Source organism: Palaemon carinicauda, chromosome 4 (assembly GCF_036898095.1).
Source record: "Palaemon carinicauda isolate YSFRI2023 chromosome 4, ASM3689809v2, whole genome shotgun sequence".
Lineage (NCBI taxonomy): Eukaryota > Metazoa > Arthropoda > Malacostraca > Decapoda > Palaemonidae > Palaemon > Palaemon carinicauda.
Window position 1 is genome coordinate 174292778 of NC_090728.1, and position 17400 is coordinate 174310177.

General features: G+C 37.3%; 1 protein-coding gene across 1 annotated transcript in view; it reads left to right on the forward strand.

The window, feature by feature from the left end:
* Positions 1–17400, forward strand: part of LOC137640203 (uncharacterized) — a 129986-nt gene that overhangs the window by 64144 nt on the left and 48442 nt on the right. The window contains exons 5-6 of the mRNA XM_068372739.1: positions 12826–13155; positions 15926–16993. Coding sequence (XP_068228840.1) covers positions 12826–13155; positions 15926–16993 — 1398 coding nt within the window. The remainder of the gene's footprint in view (positions 1–12825; positions 13156–15925; positions 16994–17400) is intronic.

Here is a 17400-nt window from a genome sequence, read left to right on the forward strand (position 1 = left end):
ATAACTACTCCACCGCTAGTTAGTGGGGGTTAGGGGGTTAACTGGCTACCCCGCTCACACACACACACACACACACCGGTTTTGTCTCGTCACTTTTTCTTTTTGCTCACCCAAGAGTGGATATTGTCTCTCCCTGCCTTACAACTTTGTTGACTGCCATTTGACTAATTTTTTTGTTTTGCTTTTTCTCTTTCCAGGTGTAACTTTTTTTCTTGTTGCTGTTCGACATGCTTACTTGTCCAGAACCTGAAGTGCTCTCTTGCGGCACCTTTTATGTCCGCGGTTGAGGCTAACCCTTACTAGTTATGCCTAGCCTGCAGATGACGTACGCAGGACGACACCTGTGAAGAATGCCTAGAGGGGTCTTCCTCCCAGTGGGAGAGAATTGGGTGGAGGTGCGAGGAAGTTGATGGCTACCTTTCTGTTGTTGGGGACCTGGACTTTTGAATTTCTCTCTCACCAGGCTGTCAACCTATGGGTGAATAACACTCAAGAGAAGGTACTTGATAATAGAGAACTTCCATCGACAAGTCCCCCTAGCTGGATGTGACCAGGCTTAGAAATGCTACGCTAGATGGCTTCTCTCTTTTTAGGTCGGAAGACATGGCGCGGGCGGCAGAGCGCTCCAGGAGGTCCAACCAGGAAGCTCTCCTCCACAGGCCCATGATATCTCAGTCCTATGGAACAGCACCCCCTCCAAGGAAGCCGCAGACCAACAGGACAGCAGGATCCTTGAAGAACGTGTCAAAGAAGCCCTTTCCTGCCAAAGACCAGAAGGGTTCCAAGTCCAACTGTGGAGGAAGAGGTAGCTAGGTGGTGGCTGAGTCCGCTCCCGCTAGGAAGGGCGATCCCACCGCCAGTGGGGGGATGCCTGCATTGCCGTTGGTAGAGGTGGCTGCACCAGGGACTGAACCCTGTACAGTCTCTGTGATTCACTGAGGATATCACGTCCCGTTCTTTCAAATTCTCCCTACATTGACTTGGAATCCAGTTCCATAGAGCTCCTATACAAAGGGATTTGTAAAGGAGATAGCCCTCTGGTCCGAAGTCCAGACTATGTTGGAAAAGGGCGCTCTCCAGGAGGTCCTCCACAAGTCCCCAGGCTTCTCTCGACTTTTTCTTGTGAGAAAGGCATCTGGAGGCCCGTCATCGATCTCTGAGTCCTGAACAAGTTTGTTTTACAAACTTCATTCAGCAGGGAGACGGCAGACATGGTCAGACAAGCAGTAAGACCACAAGACTAAATGTGTATGCTGGATCTCAAGGACGCATACTTCCAGATCCCAGTCCATCTGTCTTCAAGGAATTATCTAAGGATCATTCACAAAAACAAGCAATGTTAGTTTAAGGTGCTGTGTTTTCATCTTTCAACAGCCCCTCAAGTCTTCATGAGAGTTTTTGCCCTAGTATTAACATGGGCCCACAGGATCAGCATCCGTGTCCTGAGATACTTGAACGGCTGGCTGATCCTAACAGACTCTGTGGCAACCCTTCTTCATCACCAAGACAGACTCCTTGCATTTTGCCAAGATCTGGGGATAGTGGTAAATCTCGAGAAGTCATCCCTGCATCCCTCTCAAAGACTGGTACACCTGGTAATGATCATTGACACCAACCAGCAGAAAGTCTTCCCATCAGATGACAGAAGCCAGAGGCTGAGGAAGGTGGCAAGCCCCTTCCTCCAATGATAGACTTTCCCATCCCAGGGGTGGTTACGTCTTTTAGGTCATCTATTATCTCTGGTCCATCTAGTGCTCAAAGGACGCCTCCGAATTCGATTTCTTCAGTGACAGCTAAAATCCAGATGGGCTCGACACAATGACTCCCCGAATATGATGGTCCCCATGGGAGCCGAGCAAAGGACAGACCTGGAATGGTAGTTCATGTGCCAGCCCTCCTAAAATATAGGATTAGTACTAAAGTGGTGAACAGATCAAACCAGGATTTTTTATTAGCTTGATATCTAAGGTGTTCAAAAAGTGTTGATGGACTTTTGGGTCACTTTGCTAAATAGCAGAAAAATTTTAAAAGAATTTGGAGAATTTGCACTTTTTCTCAGCTGGTAGTAACAAAGTTTATGGTAGACCATATAACCTTTCTGCAGATGCTATTTCTCGTGAATATTTAAGTGTAAAGGAGAAACTTGACATATATTCAAAGAGTGAAGAATGTGAGCAGTTGATTGTTCAGATGGCTTCAGTCTTGAGAGGTAATGTTATACAAAGTATAAAGGAACAAACCTGGCCACTTCATCTGCAAGAGCTGACTAAAACTTTTGCAGAATTTCCAGATTGCCTTGTCCAGTTATTGAATGTGCTCTGTGGTGGGCAACAGCTATACAGCTCTGAAAAAGCTTGCTGGCTCTCATTCTCAGTAGGTTAGGATATAATCAGTGCAGTTACAAATGCACAGGTTCTTACTCCTAAGCATATTCATGCTACCCTATGTATGAAGAAGATGCAAAATGTAGATGAAAACCAACCAGGGCTTCCATCATGGACACATCCCCACATTCTGACTATGCTTGCATTTGATAATATTGATTGGCAGAAAGAAACACTTAGTGGTACAGGCACATCCCAATGTGTTAATGGAATTATTGTCCAACTTCAAACAGAAACATGTACACCAGAGAGAAAGTCAACTGTCTACAGAAAAGCAAAAAGATGAACATTAAATGAGCATGAGCAGCTCCTTCTAGTATACATCTCTGCCCAAAGGGCTGGTCTTCCATCATTAATTGTAGCAAGCCTACCACTTGAAAATTAAGTAGATAGAGCAAAGCAGAAAAACTATCTGTGGTTATTGCCATGTCTCCATAATACAACAAATCGAAATAGTAAGCTCATCAACTGGCTTCAGTATCAAAACTAGAGATGATGTAATGGTTAAACGAGATAACATCGGGTACTTACCTACTATCTATGTGCCAGTGATAGAATTGTCAACTGTGCAAGAACTTCTCTTCCAGGCTGTCGGTATTCAAGAGAGACTTGGCTAGACAAGATTACTGTTGTTACAGGCTCCCTATGCAAAAGCAACTAAGATTGTTGTTTTGCAGCAATAAGAGAGATTTGAAAGTATCCGGTTGATGATGGGCAACTTTCATATAATATGCAGCATGCTGTCAGTAATAGGGAAATTGTTTTGAGATGGAGGACTAAGAGACCTACCAGTGGTATCTGGATTGATAACTGGTGGGTCAATTGAGAGAGTTGTAGAAGGTAAGCAATACAACAGAGGTGTTAAGGCTCCATAAATTGATATATGAGGCTGTCATGTGACTTGCATGGAAAAGTTTTACTGAAGGGCTTGAAAGCAGTTGCACTTCTGAATTGTCTCATTTAGATGAAACTCTACGGATTGTGATGCAGATGCATGATAACATTTGTGCTGCCTCCTTGAAATTTTGTCTGGCTAATGATTCTTGTCAAAGAATCCTGAATTTATGGAAAATTACTTGGACAGTCTGATGAATGAAAAGGGGGACCTCACTTCATTTTGAATCATGTATGTTGACATGGTAGCGATACTACTTGGACCCATAAGAGTAGATCGAGAATGAAATTTGAGTTGGCATGTAGAAAGTATACAGGAAATGATTCTTTGGTATTTTGCATTGGATAAAACTAACTATGCTTGTTACCTCCCAGTCTATTTAGCAGAAATGTCTTAGCTCAAAGAGAAATGTCCTGAGCTTAGTTCACATTTTCTCAAAGGTGGATTTTCAGTGCATATTTGATCATCAAACCCCTTTGGCATAATTGCAGTTGACTAGACATTAGAAAAAACGATAAACAAGGACACACACACCAGGAGGAACCAGGGGATTCAACTTACGAAAAAGTACACTTACACGGTTTTATGTGACGTTTAAACACAGGACAGAAGCAATGAAGCAACTTAGATTCTTGGTCTCATCATGCAGTCAAGCTGGGCTTGGTCATATAGAACTTCAGACATCCAGAATCAAAAGAGATGAAAGTGATTTAGTGAGTATATCAACAGGTGTAGCAGCAACACCAGTAATAAGCAAGGATCTTTTAAGTCCTTTTGACAATGGGAAAGAAGCTTTCAAGACATTTATAGGAAAGTCAGGGCTGGGTTTTAGTTTCCATGACCCTATCAAGAAGATTAATCTGCAAACATTTATCTCTTTGACGAAAGGTACAACTGTCAAAACTGGTAAAAATAGAGAAATAGTTTTAAAGGCAGACATTTGACTATGGACAAATGCTCTTGATTGCACAAAACAGGAAATTGAATATGAGAGATGTTCTTAAGTATCCTTTAGGACCAAAACCATGGGCTATTGCAAAGGCAGATGGTACCTTGAAAAAAACAGGAAAATCAATATTAGAAAAGCAACTCAAGAAAGACATGACAAATGTTAAATTACCAGCTGGACCCAGATCGACAATAGTTGATGGCATGGCAATTGTGCAAATGGTGTATGGAGAGAACCTAACATCTAAAGAACTGTCTAATACAATACAAAAGAAAGTATCAAGTGATGGTCAAGGAAGTGATCACATTCATGTGGTATTTGACATATAAAAACAGTAATCATTTAAGACTATGGAATAGATGAAACAAGGCTTACAGGATGGCACAAGGTTCAGTGAGATAAAGCCAGGGTATCGTATCAAGAACAGGACAAGAATCTTTGCTAGCACAGAAAGCAAATCTAAATTCACTCTATTCCTTGCTGAAAACTGAAAACAAGAGTGCATAAGGGAAAAACTTGGTCAAGTAACATTGATGGCAACTGAGCGAGATGTTTCAGATTATCAAAAGATGCAGTCACCAATTATCAGAAGTTGTAATAATTTCTGAAGACAAATGTTCTTGTCATTCTTCTCTCTCTCTCTCTATTCCCAGATTCCAGCAATATTTGTTAGAAGTAAAAAAAAATCAGTGAGATTAAGAGACTTGCAAAGACTGGATCCTTCTGGGAAAAGATATTTGTGCCACTTTGATTGGTGTCCATGCCTATACTGGATGTGACACAGTTAATTTTCTGGACTAGGCAAAATCAAAGCCCTGATTCTAAATAACAAGTGCAGTGAATACCTGAATACCAGGAACTATTCACATCATTTGGTAAAGAATGGCAAGTCACAGAAAAGGATTTTAAGATGATTCAGGCATTCACTTGTAGTATGCACTGTACCAACACAAACATCAAGCTCATGAATGAACTGTTTCGTGCTAAAAGTGCTGATATATCTTCTGGGCAGAGCGATTCACTGCGGAAACATACAAATCGGACAAATTACCAAGCTGCCATATGGCGAAGGAGTCTTGATCATTCACCTCAAATTCCAAGTCCAACTGATGGTCATGACTGGCATGGTAAAGATGGACAAATGCTCAAGTTATGTTGTTTTATAGGAGCACCAGTTTCAGATGTTCTTTTGGAACTAAGGTCTTGCATATGCTCAAAATACTGTGGGGAAGACCCAAATTATATCAGTCAGGGACAAGCGTCCTCCCCGGCCCCGGCGCTGTTCTCCTCCTCCCCCTTTTGCCGAATACCGGGTCGAAGTCCCGCTTATTCCGATAGGACTCTTCGCGTGTGGAAACAAGCCGGGAATCAGGAACGGGAATTAGGAACGGGAATCAGGAACGAGAATTAGGAACGGGAATCAGGAACGAGAATTAGGAACGGGTATCAGGAACGAGAATAAGGAACGGGAATTAGGAACGGGCATCAGGAATGGGAATCAGGAATAAAACTTATGAACGGGAATCAGGAACGAGAATAAGTAACGGGAATTAGGAACGAGAATAAGGAAGACTGTGGGCAATGGATTATTTTGCCCCCCAGCATGTTAGTTACATGACTGTGCAAATTTAGAAGATAGTGATGGGCCAAATGACACGGATGACAGTGATGGAGAAAAGGATGAGGATTATTGAAAATAACTTTATATAATGCTAGAAAACTGTCTAGTGGGAAGATTTTTGGTAGTTAAAAGTGCAGATTCAGGTTGTGCACAGTTTTACTTTATACATAGGTTCCAAACTTTTATTGGTATCTGTAAAAACACAACACTTGATCATTTTATGTTAAAATTTCATCACCATTTACATATATTGACTACTATAATTTCTACTAATTCTTGGCATTGAAATATCTGTAAAATACAGATGAGATCCAAATATCAGGCTCGTTATGTTAGGAAGTCATTTTATTATTTCTCATAGTAGAAAATTATTTAAAATTTTTAGATGCGCATGCTTTATTTTACTTTGTTACAAAACAATGGCTAAAAAGTTAAACTCAATATTGTTTTTATGAATTATGGGTTGATTTCATGTACTAAGTACTATTTTTCAACCAAAGATAGATATGTGATGAATCAAATCCTTTAGTGAAATTTATCAAAATACATACAGTATGTAAAAAGATGTAAGTTTTCTTTTCTTTTCTGTTATTATATTGTAGTAGTAACGGATAAAACTTTACATTAGTGACTTAAAAGTTGTAGAATTTAAAAATTAACATTTCTATCATTTGCAGTGTTTAGAATAAATGTGGGATAAAAATATGTTATTTTAAACTTTAAGTTATTTTTCTTTGAAAACTTCTGCCATTTTTTAAGATGACCCCCAAAGTGGTATTTGGCAAAGTGTTTCAAAAGTCCATTAACTGTTTTGGACACTTCATAAACCATACTACCCAAAATCATGAAGGAATTTGTTCACCAATTTGGTACTGATATTCTGCCCGGCACATAGACTATTGTGGGTGGCAGACGAGAATCTCCGCCGAGGGGTGACCTTCTTGTTCTTCCCCCGGAGTTGATGCTCTTTTCACATGCGTCAAGAGAAGGGTGGCGGCCACACATGCTGCACCACATATTCAAACTCCGAAAGGTACCAGCATATAAATGAGGGCAGCCTTTCTAGCCCTCCAGTCACTCTGTGGTGTTGATGAGGAACAACACCACAGTAGTGACTTATGTAAACAAGCAAGGCGGTTCCTTTATGCAACACCTATACCATCTAGGAGTGGAGAAGCTAAGATGGACTGACAGCTTGGTGTCCCTATTAGCCCTCTTCATTCCGGGCTACCGGAATGTGCTTGCTTACAATCTGAGTAGAGTGACCCGTATAGTGGGCTCCAAGCAGTCTTTGAATCATTTAGTAGCCAACAAAGTCCTGACTTTGTGGGGCTCCCTGCTACACCTCCCTAGTCCTGGATCCTCAGGCTCTCTGAGAAGAAGCATTCCAACAATGGTGGGGCAATATTAATGTTTACGCCTTTCCCCCTTTCCGTCTGATGAGAAGTCCTTAAGACCAGATCATCTGAGAACCTGTCAATGACCCTCATGGCATCATGCAGAATGGTTCCCAGACCTTCTGCAGCTCCTGACGGAGGTCCCGAGAGAAGTCCCTCCATGACACGATCTACTCAAACAGCCACATATGAACAACTTTGAAAAAGCCTTAGGTTCCCTGCGACTTCACGCTTGGAGACTATCCAGCATCTCCTCTTGCAGAGAGGTTTTTTGCAACAAGTTGCAGAAAGGATGCCTGGATACCTTAAAAGATCTTCAGCTTCAGTCTACCAAGCCAAGTGGAGTGTCTTCTGTGGTTGGTGTCATGGAAAGGGTATCTCTCCCTTCGATACCACTATTCCAGCAATAGCGGAATCTCCTTGTATATCTGAGGGAGGCAAAGTTCCTCTTGGTCTCGGTGGTGAAAGGCTACCACTCGGCCTTGAGTCTTGCCTTTAGGCTGAGAGGAATTAATATTTCTTCTTCATTGGAGTTGTCTCTTCTCTAATAGAGTTTCGTGTTGGAGTTGTCTCTCCTTCAACGAAGTTTCAAGCTTACCTGCTCTCAGCCAGAAGTCAGACCTCCTCCATGGAGCCGACAACCCCCCCCCCTCCCTGTTAACTAGGGATTGGGTTGTTATACCTCGCTAACAGTCTTATGGCTAGTCTTCCAGCTTTTCCGGAAGTATATCCCTAATAAAGAGCGCAAGGTTTGTATCGTTAGGAAAAATACATATTGTTTTCAATTGTCATATTTTATAGATATTACACATGATTGCATTGATTATAAATACCATGTTCTTAGTACATTCTGTTGCAGTTTTGTTTTCATTGGGTATTCATAGATGGTATGAAAGGTTAAAATTCAAAATAACAGATTTCATTAGGTAGGAACATCAACCTTGTACTTAAAGTTTTTTCGCCAGATCTTATATAATTTTAGATTGATAAAAAGTATGAATAAATAAGGCCTAAGTTTGTTGATAGTCTTATTGTAGGTAAAATATAGATGTATCAACCATGAATGAAAAAAAAATAGATGTACAGTATTACATGATATAGGACAGTATGATAATTTCATTGAACAGTCAGTACATTATTATTATTATTATTATTATTATTATTATTATTATTATTATTATTATTATTGTTATTATTATTATTATTATTAATAATAATTGCTAAGCTACAACCCTAGTTGGAAAAGCAGAATGTTATAAGCCCAGGGGCTCCAACAGGGAAAATGGCCCTGTGAGGAAAGGAAAAAAGGAAAAATTAAATATTTTAAGAACAGTAACATTAAAATAAATATCTTCTATTTAAACTATGAAAACTTTAACAAAGCAAGAGGAAGAGAAATAAGATAGAATAGTGTGCCCGAGTGTACCCTCAAACAAGACAACTCTAACCTAAGACAGTGGAAGACCATGGTACAGAGACTCTGGCACTACCCAAGACTAGAGAACAATAGTTTAATTTTGGAGTGTCCTTCTTGTAGATGAGCTGCTTACCGTAGCTAAAAAGTCCCTTCTACCCTTACCAAGAGGAAAGTGGGCACTGAACAATTACAGTGCAGTAACCCCTTGGGTGAAGAAGAATTGTTTGGTAATCTCCGTGTTGTCAGGTGTACGAGGACAGAGGAGAATATGTAAAGAATAGGCCAGACTATTCGGTCTGTGTGTAGACAAAGGGAAAATGAACCGTTACCAGAGAGAAGGATCCAATGTATTACTGTCTTGTCTGGCCAGTCAAAGGACCCCATAACTCTCTAGTGGTAGGGTATGTACTTTTTTTTTTCTAAATGAAGAGTTGTTCAGTTAACTTTGTCATAACTTTGAAGACAACTCCCACAATATCAAGATAAAAATGCTCTCATTACAGTGAATTGTAAATTCTAGAAGTTTCACATGAACTACTGTAGTACCTCGGTTTACGAGTATAATTTGCTCTGGGAATGAGCTCACAATCTAAAATGCTTGTACAGTATTCTAAAACTATTTTTCCCCATAAGAAATAAAGGAAATTCACTTGATGTATTCCACAATTGTTAAAGATTTTGTAATGGTAATTATTGAACAATTTATAACTCCTAACATTAGAAAGGAATAAAAATTAATAATTTACAATGGAAAATTTAAATAATTGACAAATTAACTCTCACTTTGCCTTTGAGGAGTAGTCTTTCTTCCCTTTTACATTTTTACATTCAATTTTGACAAAAAACATGTAGATGAGACTGCTTTTGCCTTTTTTTTTAACCCCTTGACACTTATGCCCTTATAAAAGTCGGGGGAAATACAGTGCACATGGTCTTCGCCGAAAACTGACTATTTTTTAAATCGTTATGCCCAAACTATAACAGATTAAGGCTTCTGGTTTGTTGAAAAAGATTGAACATTGTTATAATGTTAAAAAAACATAAATAGAATGATAAAAGATCATAAAAAATGTGAGTTGAACGTGAATTTTTTTAAAAAAATCGTAAATATTTTTTTTTAGGAATTCATGAGAAATACAATAATTAGGTTTTAGGATTTTTTCTAATACACAAATTGTGAAGAATGGTTGATCTTTCACGTGGATGCAACCTCTTTCTAATAAATGCATTAGTGAGGTGTAAATAAATTAAAAATAAAAACGAACAGTTCAGATTTTCCAACCTACTTATGTTGACGTTTTTCATTGTTACAACGTATCAAATAAAGATAAAGAGATATTAAAGATATCATTGTAAAGCCGATTAAATTTTTAATAAAATTAATAAATTATATGTGTAGTATTGAAAAAAATATTGAGCAATTACCATTAGAAAACAATGTTTTGCAATTTTATAATGATTTATCTATGAGAGCATAAACTTACACATATTTTGGTGTTGCCTGGAAATAAAGATATGCTTATACAGTATTTCATGTAATAACTCCATTATGAATAATGCTAGAGAAAAAATTAAAATAATGTGTAAAGCTGATGAAATTTTTTTATGTTGTGGTATAATAAAATCAATAAATGAGCAATGGAAGGTGAAAGACAGGAGAAAGGATTTTTTTGTGTATTCAACTATTTAGTAAGTATTTTCACATATGAAAAATAATATTACATTTAACTTTACACCATGTGAAAGTAGAAGGAATGGGCTTTCAAATTATGTATGACATGTATATTGCAGTTACAGTATTTACATATGCACAAACCCACCTAGAAAAAAATATTCTTGCTATCACTAGACATACACTAGGCCTAAGTTCAGAGCAGCACCTGGCATTTTTTGTAAAATGCTGAACTGAGCGATGTAAATATGTTTAGATTTTCTGTTGTAGTTTGGTAATCAATGTGAAAAAATTAAAACAGTAATAGAAAGCTAAATAATTTCTCTATAGATTTGTAAAATTATATCAATAAGTGTTCCCATGAAATTTTGAGCAATTGAGGGTGTTAGTTCGATCAAAAATTATGTTGATGCTTTATACAAACAGTATTTCTACACTAAACGCGATTGATGTTATCATAAAATTGTCAAATGATAAATATATACTTATATAGGAATAAACATGCTAATGATGCCTATTAAAATGCTATAAATAAATTTAGAAAAATAACAGAAATGAAAATACATAACTCAAACATAAAAGAGTAAATGTAAAAGGATTCTTACACATGCACAACTTTATTCGCACTCATGCGCACGTATATACACACACACGTATGCAACCATTCATCCCAAAAGTTATAGTTGGTACTCTCTTTCTGTAAGTTTTCTTGGACTTGTAGGTTATGTGTAACACAAAGACGAGGCAAATTTGGTAATTTTCTTATGGACCTCATGAAATTAATTTCTTTTCTCGTCCTTATGTTTTTATTGTGCAACCACTGGAATGAAGTGAGCCATATTTTTGATAATTAAGATGACATAAAAAAATAGCAAAACTATAAAGCGTCCACGTGGAGAACAAAGCAAATAAAGAATTTTTTTCTGTAAAACAAAAAAAATCTTTCACTTTCAGAGTTATTACAATGACTGTGCATGTCAGCAAACACAAAATAAAAATATATATAAGCAAAAATTACATTCATATATACACAAAATCAAATACATTAGTAGGTAACGTGGGACTATTAAAGACCAGGTAAACAGGGTAATTTTCTTAAAGACCTCACAAAATTCATTTCTTTTGTCATCTTTATATTTACTGTACAATGTCTTTTAATCCTTTATAATGCCACTGAAATGAAATTAACCATAAATTCAGGAAATATTACAGTTAAACAAGATGTAAAAAAACATTGAAAAAATAGGTCACATTGAAGACAAAGCAAATAGGTATTTTTTTTTCACGTAAAAAAAAAAAAACCTTTGTCTTGCATTTCTAACAGTGACTGAGGTAGCATTTTTTTAGCAATTGGTAACACAAATTTGTCAAAGTATAGAGGGAAACAGGACAAACAAAGAGTTAAAAAAAATATATCACGAAGAAAAAGGAAATACTGTATTCAAAAGTTGGCAATTTCTTTACGCAAAATGATGAAGTAATGGGCTTTCAAGTATTCAAAATCAATCTAAAAGCATTTATATATATCAATCACTAGTTCCACTAAAGAAGCGCACAACATAGGGCACAAACGATGTACAAAACAAAATTGCATCCATGACCAACTAAGAAAACCCATTCTGGGTCCATTTTCCCCATATATAAATTTTTTTTTTAGTTCTCATATCTTCATACTTATAATACACTATTCACAAAAAAAAAGTAAAGAAAAAACACATTTAAAAAAAAAAAATTTCTCTCAAGTGGCAAAAAATGTTACAAAACTGGATCAAGCTCCTAGATGAAATGAAAGATCAGTATAGGCCTGCCACGTATGAGCTGCTACTACCGTTTTTTTTTTAGGCTCGCCATGTCCCTTAAGCATCTACCGTCTCGTGGTGTGAGTCGTTTTCTTTGAGTAATGTGCGTATTTACGCCGAATTTCTCCTGAAAATAAGTTACGTATGACGTGGCAATTCGCGTCATTGCATCACGGCAAAAAATATTTTCATTCGTCATTGCGTCATCGGATCACCAGAGTGCTAAAAGGGCATGAAAAGGGTTAAGAATCACATAAATACAATGCAGACACTGAGTTAGTGGCGTATGGTCACCACGTGAATGATTGTCTGCTAGTCTTGTTAGCAAGTGCCCCCAAAAAATATGAGCATACTGCACAAAATATTTGCTCCTAGACCAATACGATGTTCATAAACCAATTCAAATTTGAATTCTGGTACAGTATACCGGTTTGCTCATATTCAAAGTTATGGTACTTGTAACCTGGGTGACTACTGTACCTATTACCTGCTCTTACAAAAAATTTATCATTGCCTAAGTTTTCATTGCTAGGTATAGATTTATAGGGCCCCAATATTTTAAATACGGTATAAAAGATTTGTAACTTTATAAGATGTTCTTAGTCTGTATTTACGTCTTATTTAATGGTTATTACTATAGAAACCTCTTTCTCCCGTTTTAAACATAAACAAATTGCTATAATAATTTCAGAGAAAACGTACACAAAAGTCATTTGATCCAGATTTTGTGTATGAAAAGAACTTTATCAAAAGACCACAGATGAGACCACAACCTCGGATTACTGTACATCAGAAAACTTCACTTAGGAAATTTCCACGAATCAAACTAAAATCTTGTAACTTTTCAAACCTATCATCGAAAGAAAATTCATCTTCAGTGACGAATATCCATTCAAAGGACATCAGAGATACTAGTCATCAGGGTATTGATATAACTCCCAGCTGTTCAGTGAAACTGGAGCCAAAGGAAAGTGGTGAAGACATCAAGGACCTCTTTGCTGATTCAGTGTTGAGTGTAGAGGTACTGTTACAGCATTTGCAGTTACTAGTTTTGCATGTTTTTTTACTTAATCTATATGTAGTGGATATTTGTTATGTGTTCCTCCTGTATTGTCTATTTTTTGCAGTAATAATAAACCATATTTGTTCCTACATGTACAGTAATACAAACTATTGACCTTTAATAAAAGTATGACTTCAGCGAAGCTGGAGTCAGCCGTCAAACTTTAAACAAGGTAAACATCGTTGATCATCATGTGGCGGAGAAGAACTGCTCACCTGGCAAGTAGAGCAACCTCACTGATTTTGGCCACTGACGTACTGTCCGGCTTCTACGTCTGGCATTTTTAATCTTTTGCTTTTTCTTTCGATTTGAAATGGGGTCTTTGCTGTCACGTTCAAGGGATTTTGGTAGCAAGGATATGCAGTAATTTCTGTTAACTGTATTTGTATTACAGTTTCCTGATTAACCGCTGAGCTCCAACATTCTTTTTCCTGTCCTATCCTTTATACATGTGTCCTACATCAAGGACGATAACGTGAATGAGAGTGTTGTCTTCGGCAACATGACTTCGGTGAAGATGACCTTCTGTTCTCCTTTCCTCACCGCATCTTTGCTGATTCTTCTTTTCTAAAAAGAATGTGTTGAAGACTTCTTTCTTAGTGTGATTGATAGGAATTATGTTCGCGTAACTTCTATCTGCTCTCTTCCCATGGGAAGAAATATTGGCAGACATCCTCGGGAGTGCCTTGTATTCAGTAAAGGTGTTTTCACACCTCCTTTTTCACAGTTGTATGCAGAGTTAGTTCCTCGAGTTGTCCCATTGAAGGAAGGAAAATTGGATGTAACAACTCTTGTACAGACCGAGCATACTCACTGTTGGTAGGGAAGAGAGGCATCCCGTCCTTTTCTCTTCCACCTTCTTTGACACTCTCTCTCTCTCTCTCTCTCTCTCTCTCTCTCTCTCTCTCTCTCTCTCTCTCTCTCTCTCTCTCTCTCTCTCTCTCTCTCTGTAGGGAAGAGAGGCATCCTGTCCTTTTCTCTTCCACCTTTGACACACACACACACACTCTCTCTCTCTCTCTCTCTCTCTCTCTCTCTCTCTCTCTCTCTCTCTCTCTCTCTCTCTCTCTCTCACAGTATGTAACTAATTTTTCAGTACAGGCTGCTATTGCTGCTGTAACTGTCCCCCTCACCTGTCACAGAGTTCCAGAGATGTCACTGAAGTACAGGATGACTGGTCGTTCGGAGTCTGTCAAGACACCTAATTATTCCCCTGCTTGGTTTCATTGGGGGAGTACAATATCAAGGATGCATATTGCACGATTTTGGTCCAGAGCATTACTAGTCAGGAAGCTGGTCCCTATCCTGCCCTGGGACTCTCCCGAGATGCTTCAGTGGCTGACAACCTGATGCTGCTGGCTAGATGAAGTGATGACACAACAAAAGAAAAACAGAACATGGATAGCTTTTCCCAAGATTCGTCGTATCTTTAGTGCAAGTCACAATGATGCTTTTGATTGGCTCACTGTAACTGCCTGTTCAATGAAACTGCAATTATTATAAAATGCCTTGTTTTGGTTAGCAACACATCCATGTGCCCTGCCTTTGTATGTAACTTAGAGCACTGCATCGTGGATCTCAAGAACTGCTCAAAATACTGTCGAGGAAGTTTTTATCCGAAGGCTATAATAAAAAAAGAATTGAAAAAGATGTCTAGAAATAAATGGAGGTGGGAATGGCTAAAAACTAGTGTAACAAATGGGGAATATGACTTAGAAAACCAGACATCTCAAGAATTAAGTACTGTATTGTGAATATTGTTTAAAGATAATTAAGTACGGGTCCAGAGGGAAGAAGGTGCTGAAAAGTCACACCAATAAGTCTAATCAGTTAAAAAAGATCATCCAAACTAATCAGATATTTTTACTTTAGTTTTATTGTTAATGTCAGATTGTATCATTAACTGATAATGAGTATGCTATGAACCCAAATACTGTATATGTATAAAGGATGTTGCCATTCTGATTAAAGTATTCCTTAATACTTTGTACTATTTTCTGGTATTAGGAAATGATTTTTAAACTCCCTAAGGATTTTAAGGGGAACCCAGACACCTGACCCCTTGCTAAAACTGTAGTGGTGTAAAGTGTATACATTTTAGATAAAATGTTTCAGTAAAGAAAAGATATATTAAGTGATTACTTCATAATTTCAATTGGTAGTTATTAGATTGTTTGACATATTTGGTCTTTTAATTAAAAAAATTCTGTATTTTGTACGAAGATGAAATTTTTCAAATATTTGTTGTGAATTTGCACATTATATATTACTGGTATTATAGATATTGGTAAAAGATTGCATGACAAAAAACCATTTTAACTTGTAATTTCAAATTTTTTCCTGTATGCCGTGACCTTTTCAGACATTTCAGGTTTTTAATGTTTTCAAACACTTCTTAATTTCAATTGGTAGTTGTTAGATTGTTTGACATATTTCATCTTTTGATTTAAACATTTCTTATTTTGCATGAATAGATGAAATGTTTCAAATATTTGATGAGAATTTGCACATTATATATTATTATAGATATTGATAAAAGACTGCATGACAGACAGCCATTTTGATTTTTTATTTCACATTTTTTCCTGTATGGCGTGACTTTTTCTGCCATTTCAGGTTTTTGATATTTTCAACTTGCATCTGTGCATTCAGATTACAATTTTGAAAATATATAAACTTTATTCACACATTGTAGTTGATTTGTCTAAGATATTTCCCTCTTTTTCAGCCAAGTGATGTTAGTGCAAATGAAATAACCAAGAATCAAGAGAAAGAGGACTTAGAGCAAGTAAAACAAATATCTGCTTCTGTTCATAAGATAACTCCCAAAGACAAAGTCACTCATTTGCCAAATAATTTTATCCACTTTGAGTTTGCAACTCCAAGGAGACAAGTTATTGTGGAACTAAACTCAAAAGTTGAACATTCAGGACTTCGATGTAACTCTCTCTCTGAACTCTTAAACTCATTGAGTGAAAAAAACTTGCTTACCACCGATGGTGAGAATTTGTTGAGTGCCTTTGGAGACATACCTCGTGGTCTAATTAGAGTTAACAACAAAAAAGATTTTGAAACTATATTGGGTCGAAAGTATTCTGAGGAAGTAAAAAAGTTTACTTCATTGTTATATCTGAACTCCTTAGGAGCTTACGATATTGTGAATGAATTATATTTGCTTCCAAATAGGTCTGTTTTAAAATTGAGGCTCCAAGTAGAAGATTTCTGGCCAGGATTTACTAAAGAAGCTTTGGAAATTTTAAGTGGCTATGTTTGTAGAACTCCACAAGAAAAATTGTGCTGTGTGATGTTCGATTTTATAAGTGTGAAAAAGGAGTGTTCTTATGAGGATACTTGTGAAAATTGGATTGGGCATGTTGACTTAGGAAAGGGACTGAACCCGACCCATGGAGATGGTATCCCTTTAGCCAGTGAAGTGTTAATATTTACTGCTAGTGGTCTTGGAAGTGACTGGAAACTACCTTTTGGGTATTTTTTTAGCAAAGGATTGTCATCTGAGTTTCTAAAGAATCTTGTAATTGAAGCTATTTGCACTCTAGTTGAATATGGTTTAAATGTCCGAGCAGTGGTGTGTGGTGGCTCTAGAAATACAGTTAAAGTAGCAAAGCTTCTTGGTTGCAGCGTACGTCCAGATATATCAAACAAAATTGTTACAAGTTTCCCTCATCCATATTATCAAGAAAAAAGAATTCACTTTGTATTTTCTGTCGGCCACACTCTTCCTCTTTTGCGAAATCTTCTTGAGGACAAAGGTACCCTTCAGAGTTCTGTTTATGGGGTAAGTGGTTTCATAGTTTATGTGGATTCAGGTATAAATGCATTACTGTGTTATTTTGTACCATTTGCACTAAAAATACAGAATAGTCCCCTGATACCTATTAGTTTTATATATGCAATATAAATGTGAAATACATAGTCATTCTCACGCATAAACAAACATTTCATCATTTAGTATAGGGATTTGTCTTCAACACTACAGGAAAGGCCATTGAATTGTTAACAATGTAGAATAGTTGGTTAACTGAAAGTGGTGCTAGGGCAAAGCCCCGCCCTCTCACCTGTCACAGAATAGTCACTTGTCTTTGGTTGCAACAGATACAGTCATACCATAGTGCTCCTCTCTCAACTATTGCTAGTTTTTCAATATTAATCTTACCCGATGATCATGTAGCTGTCAACTCCGTT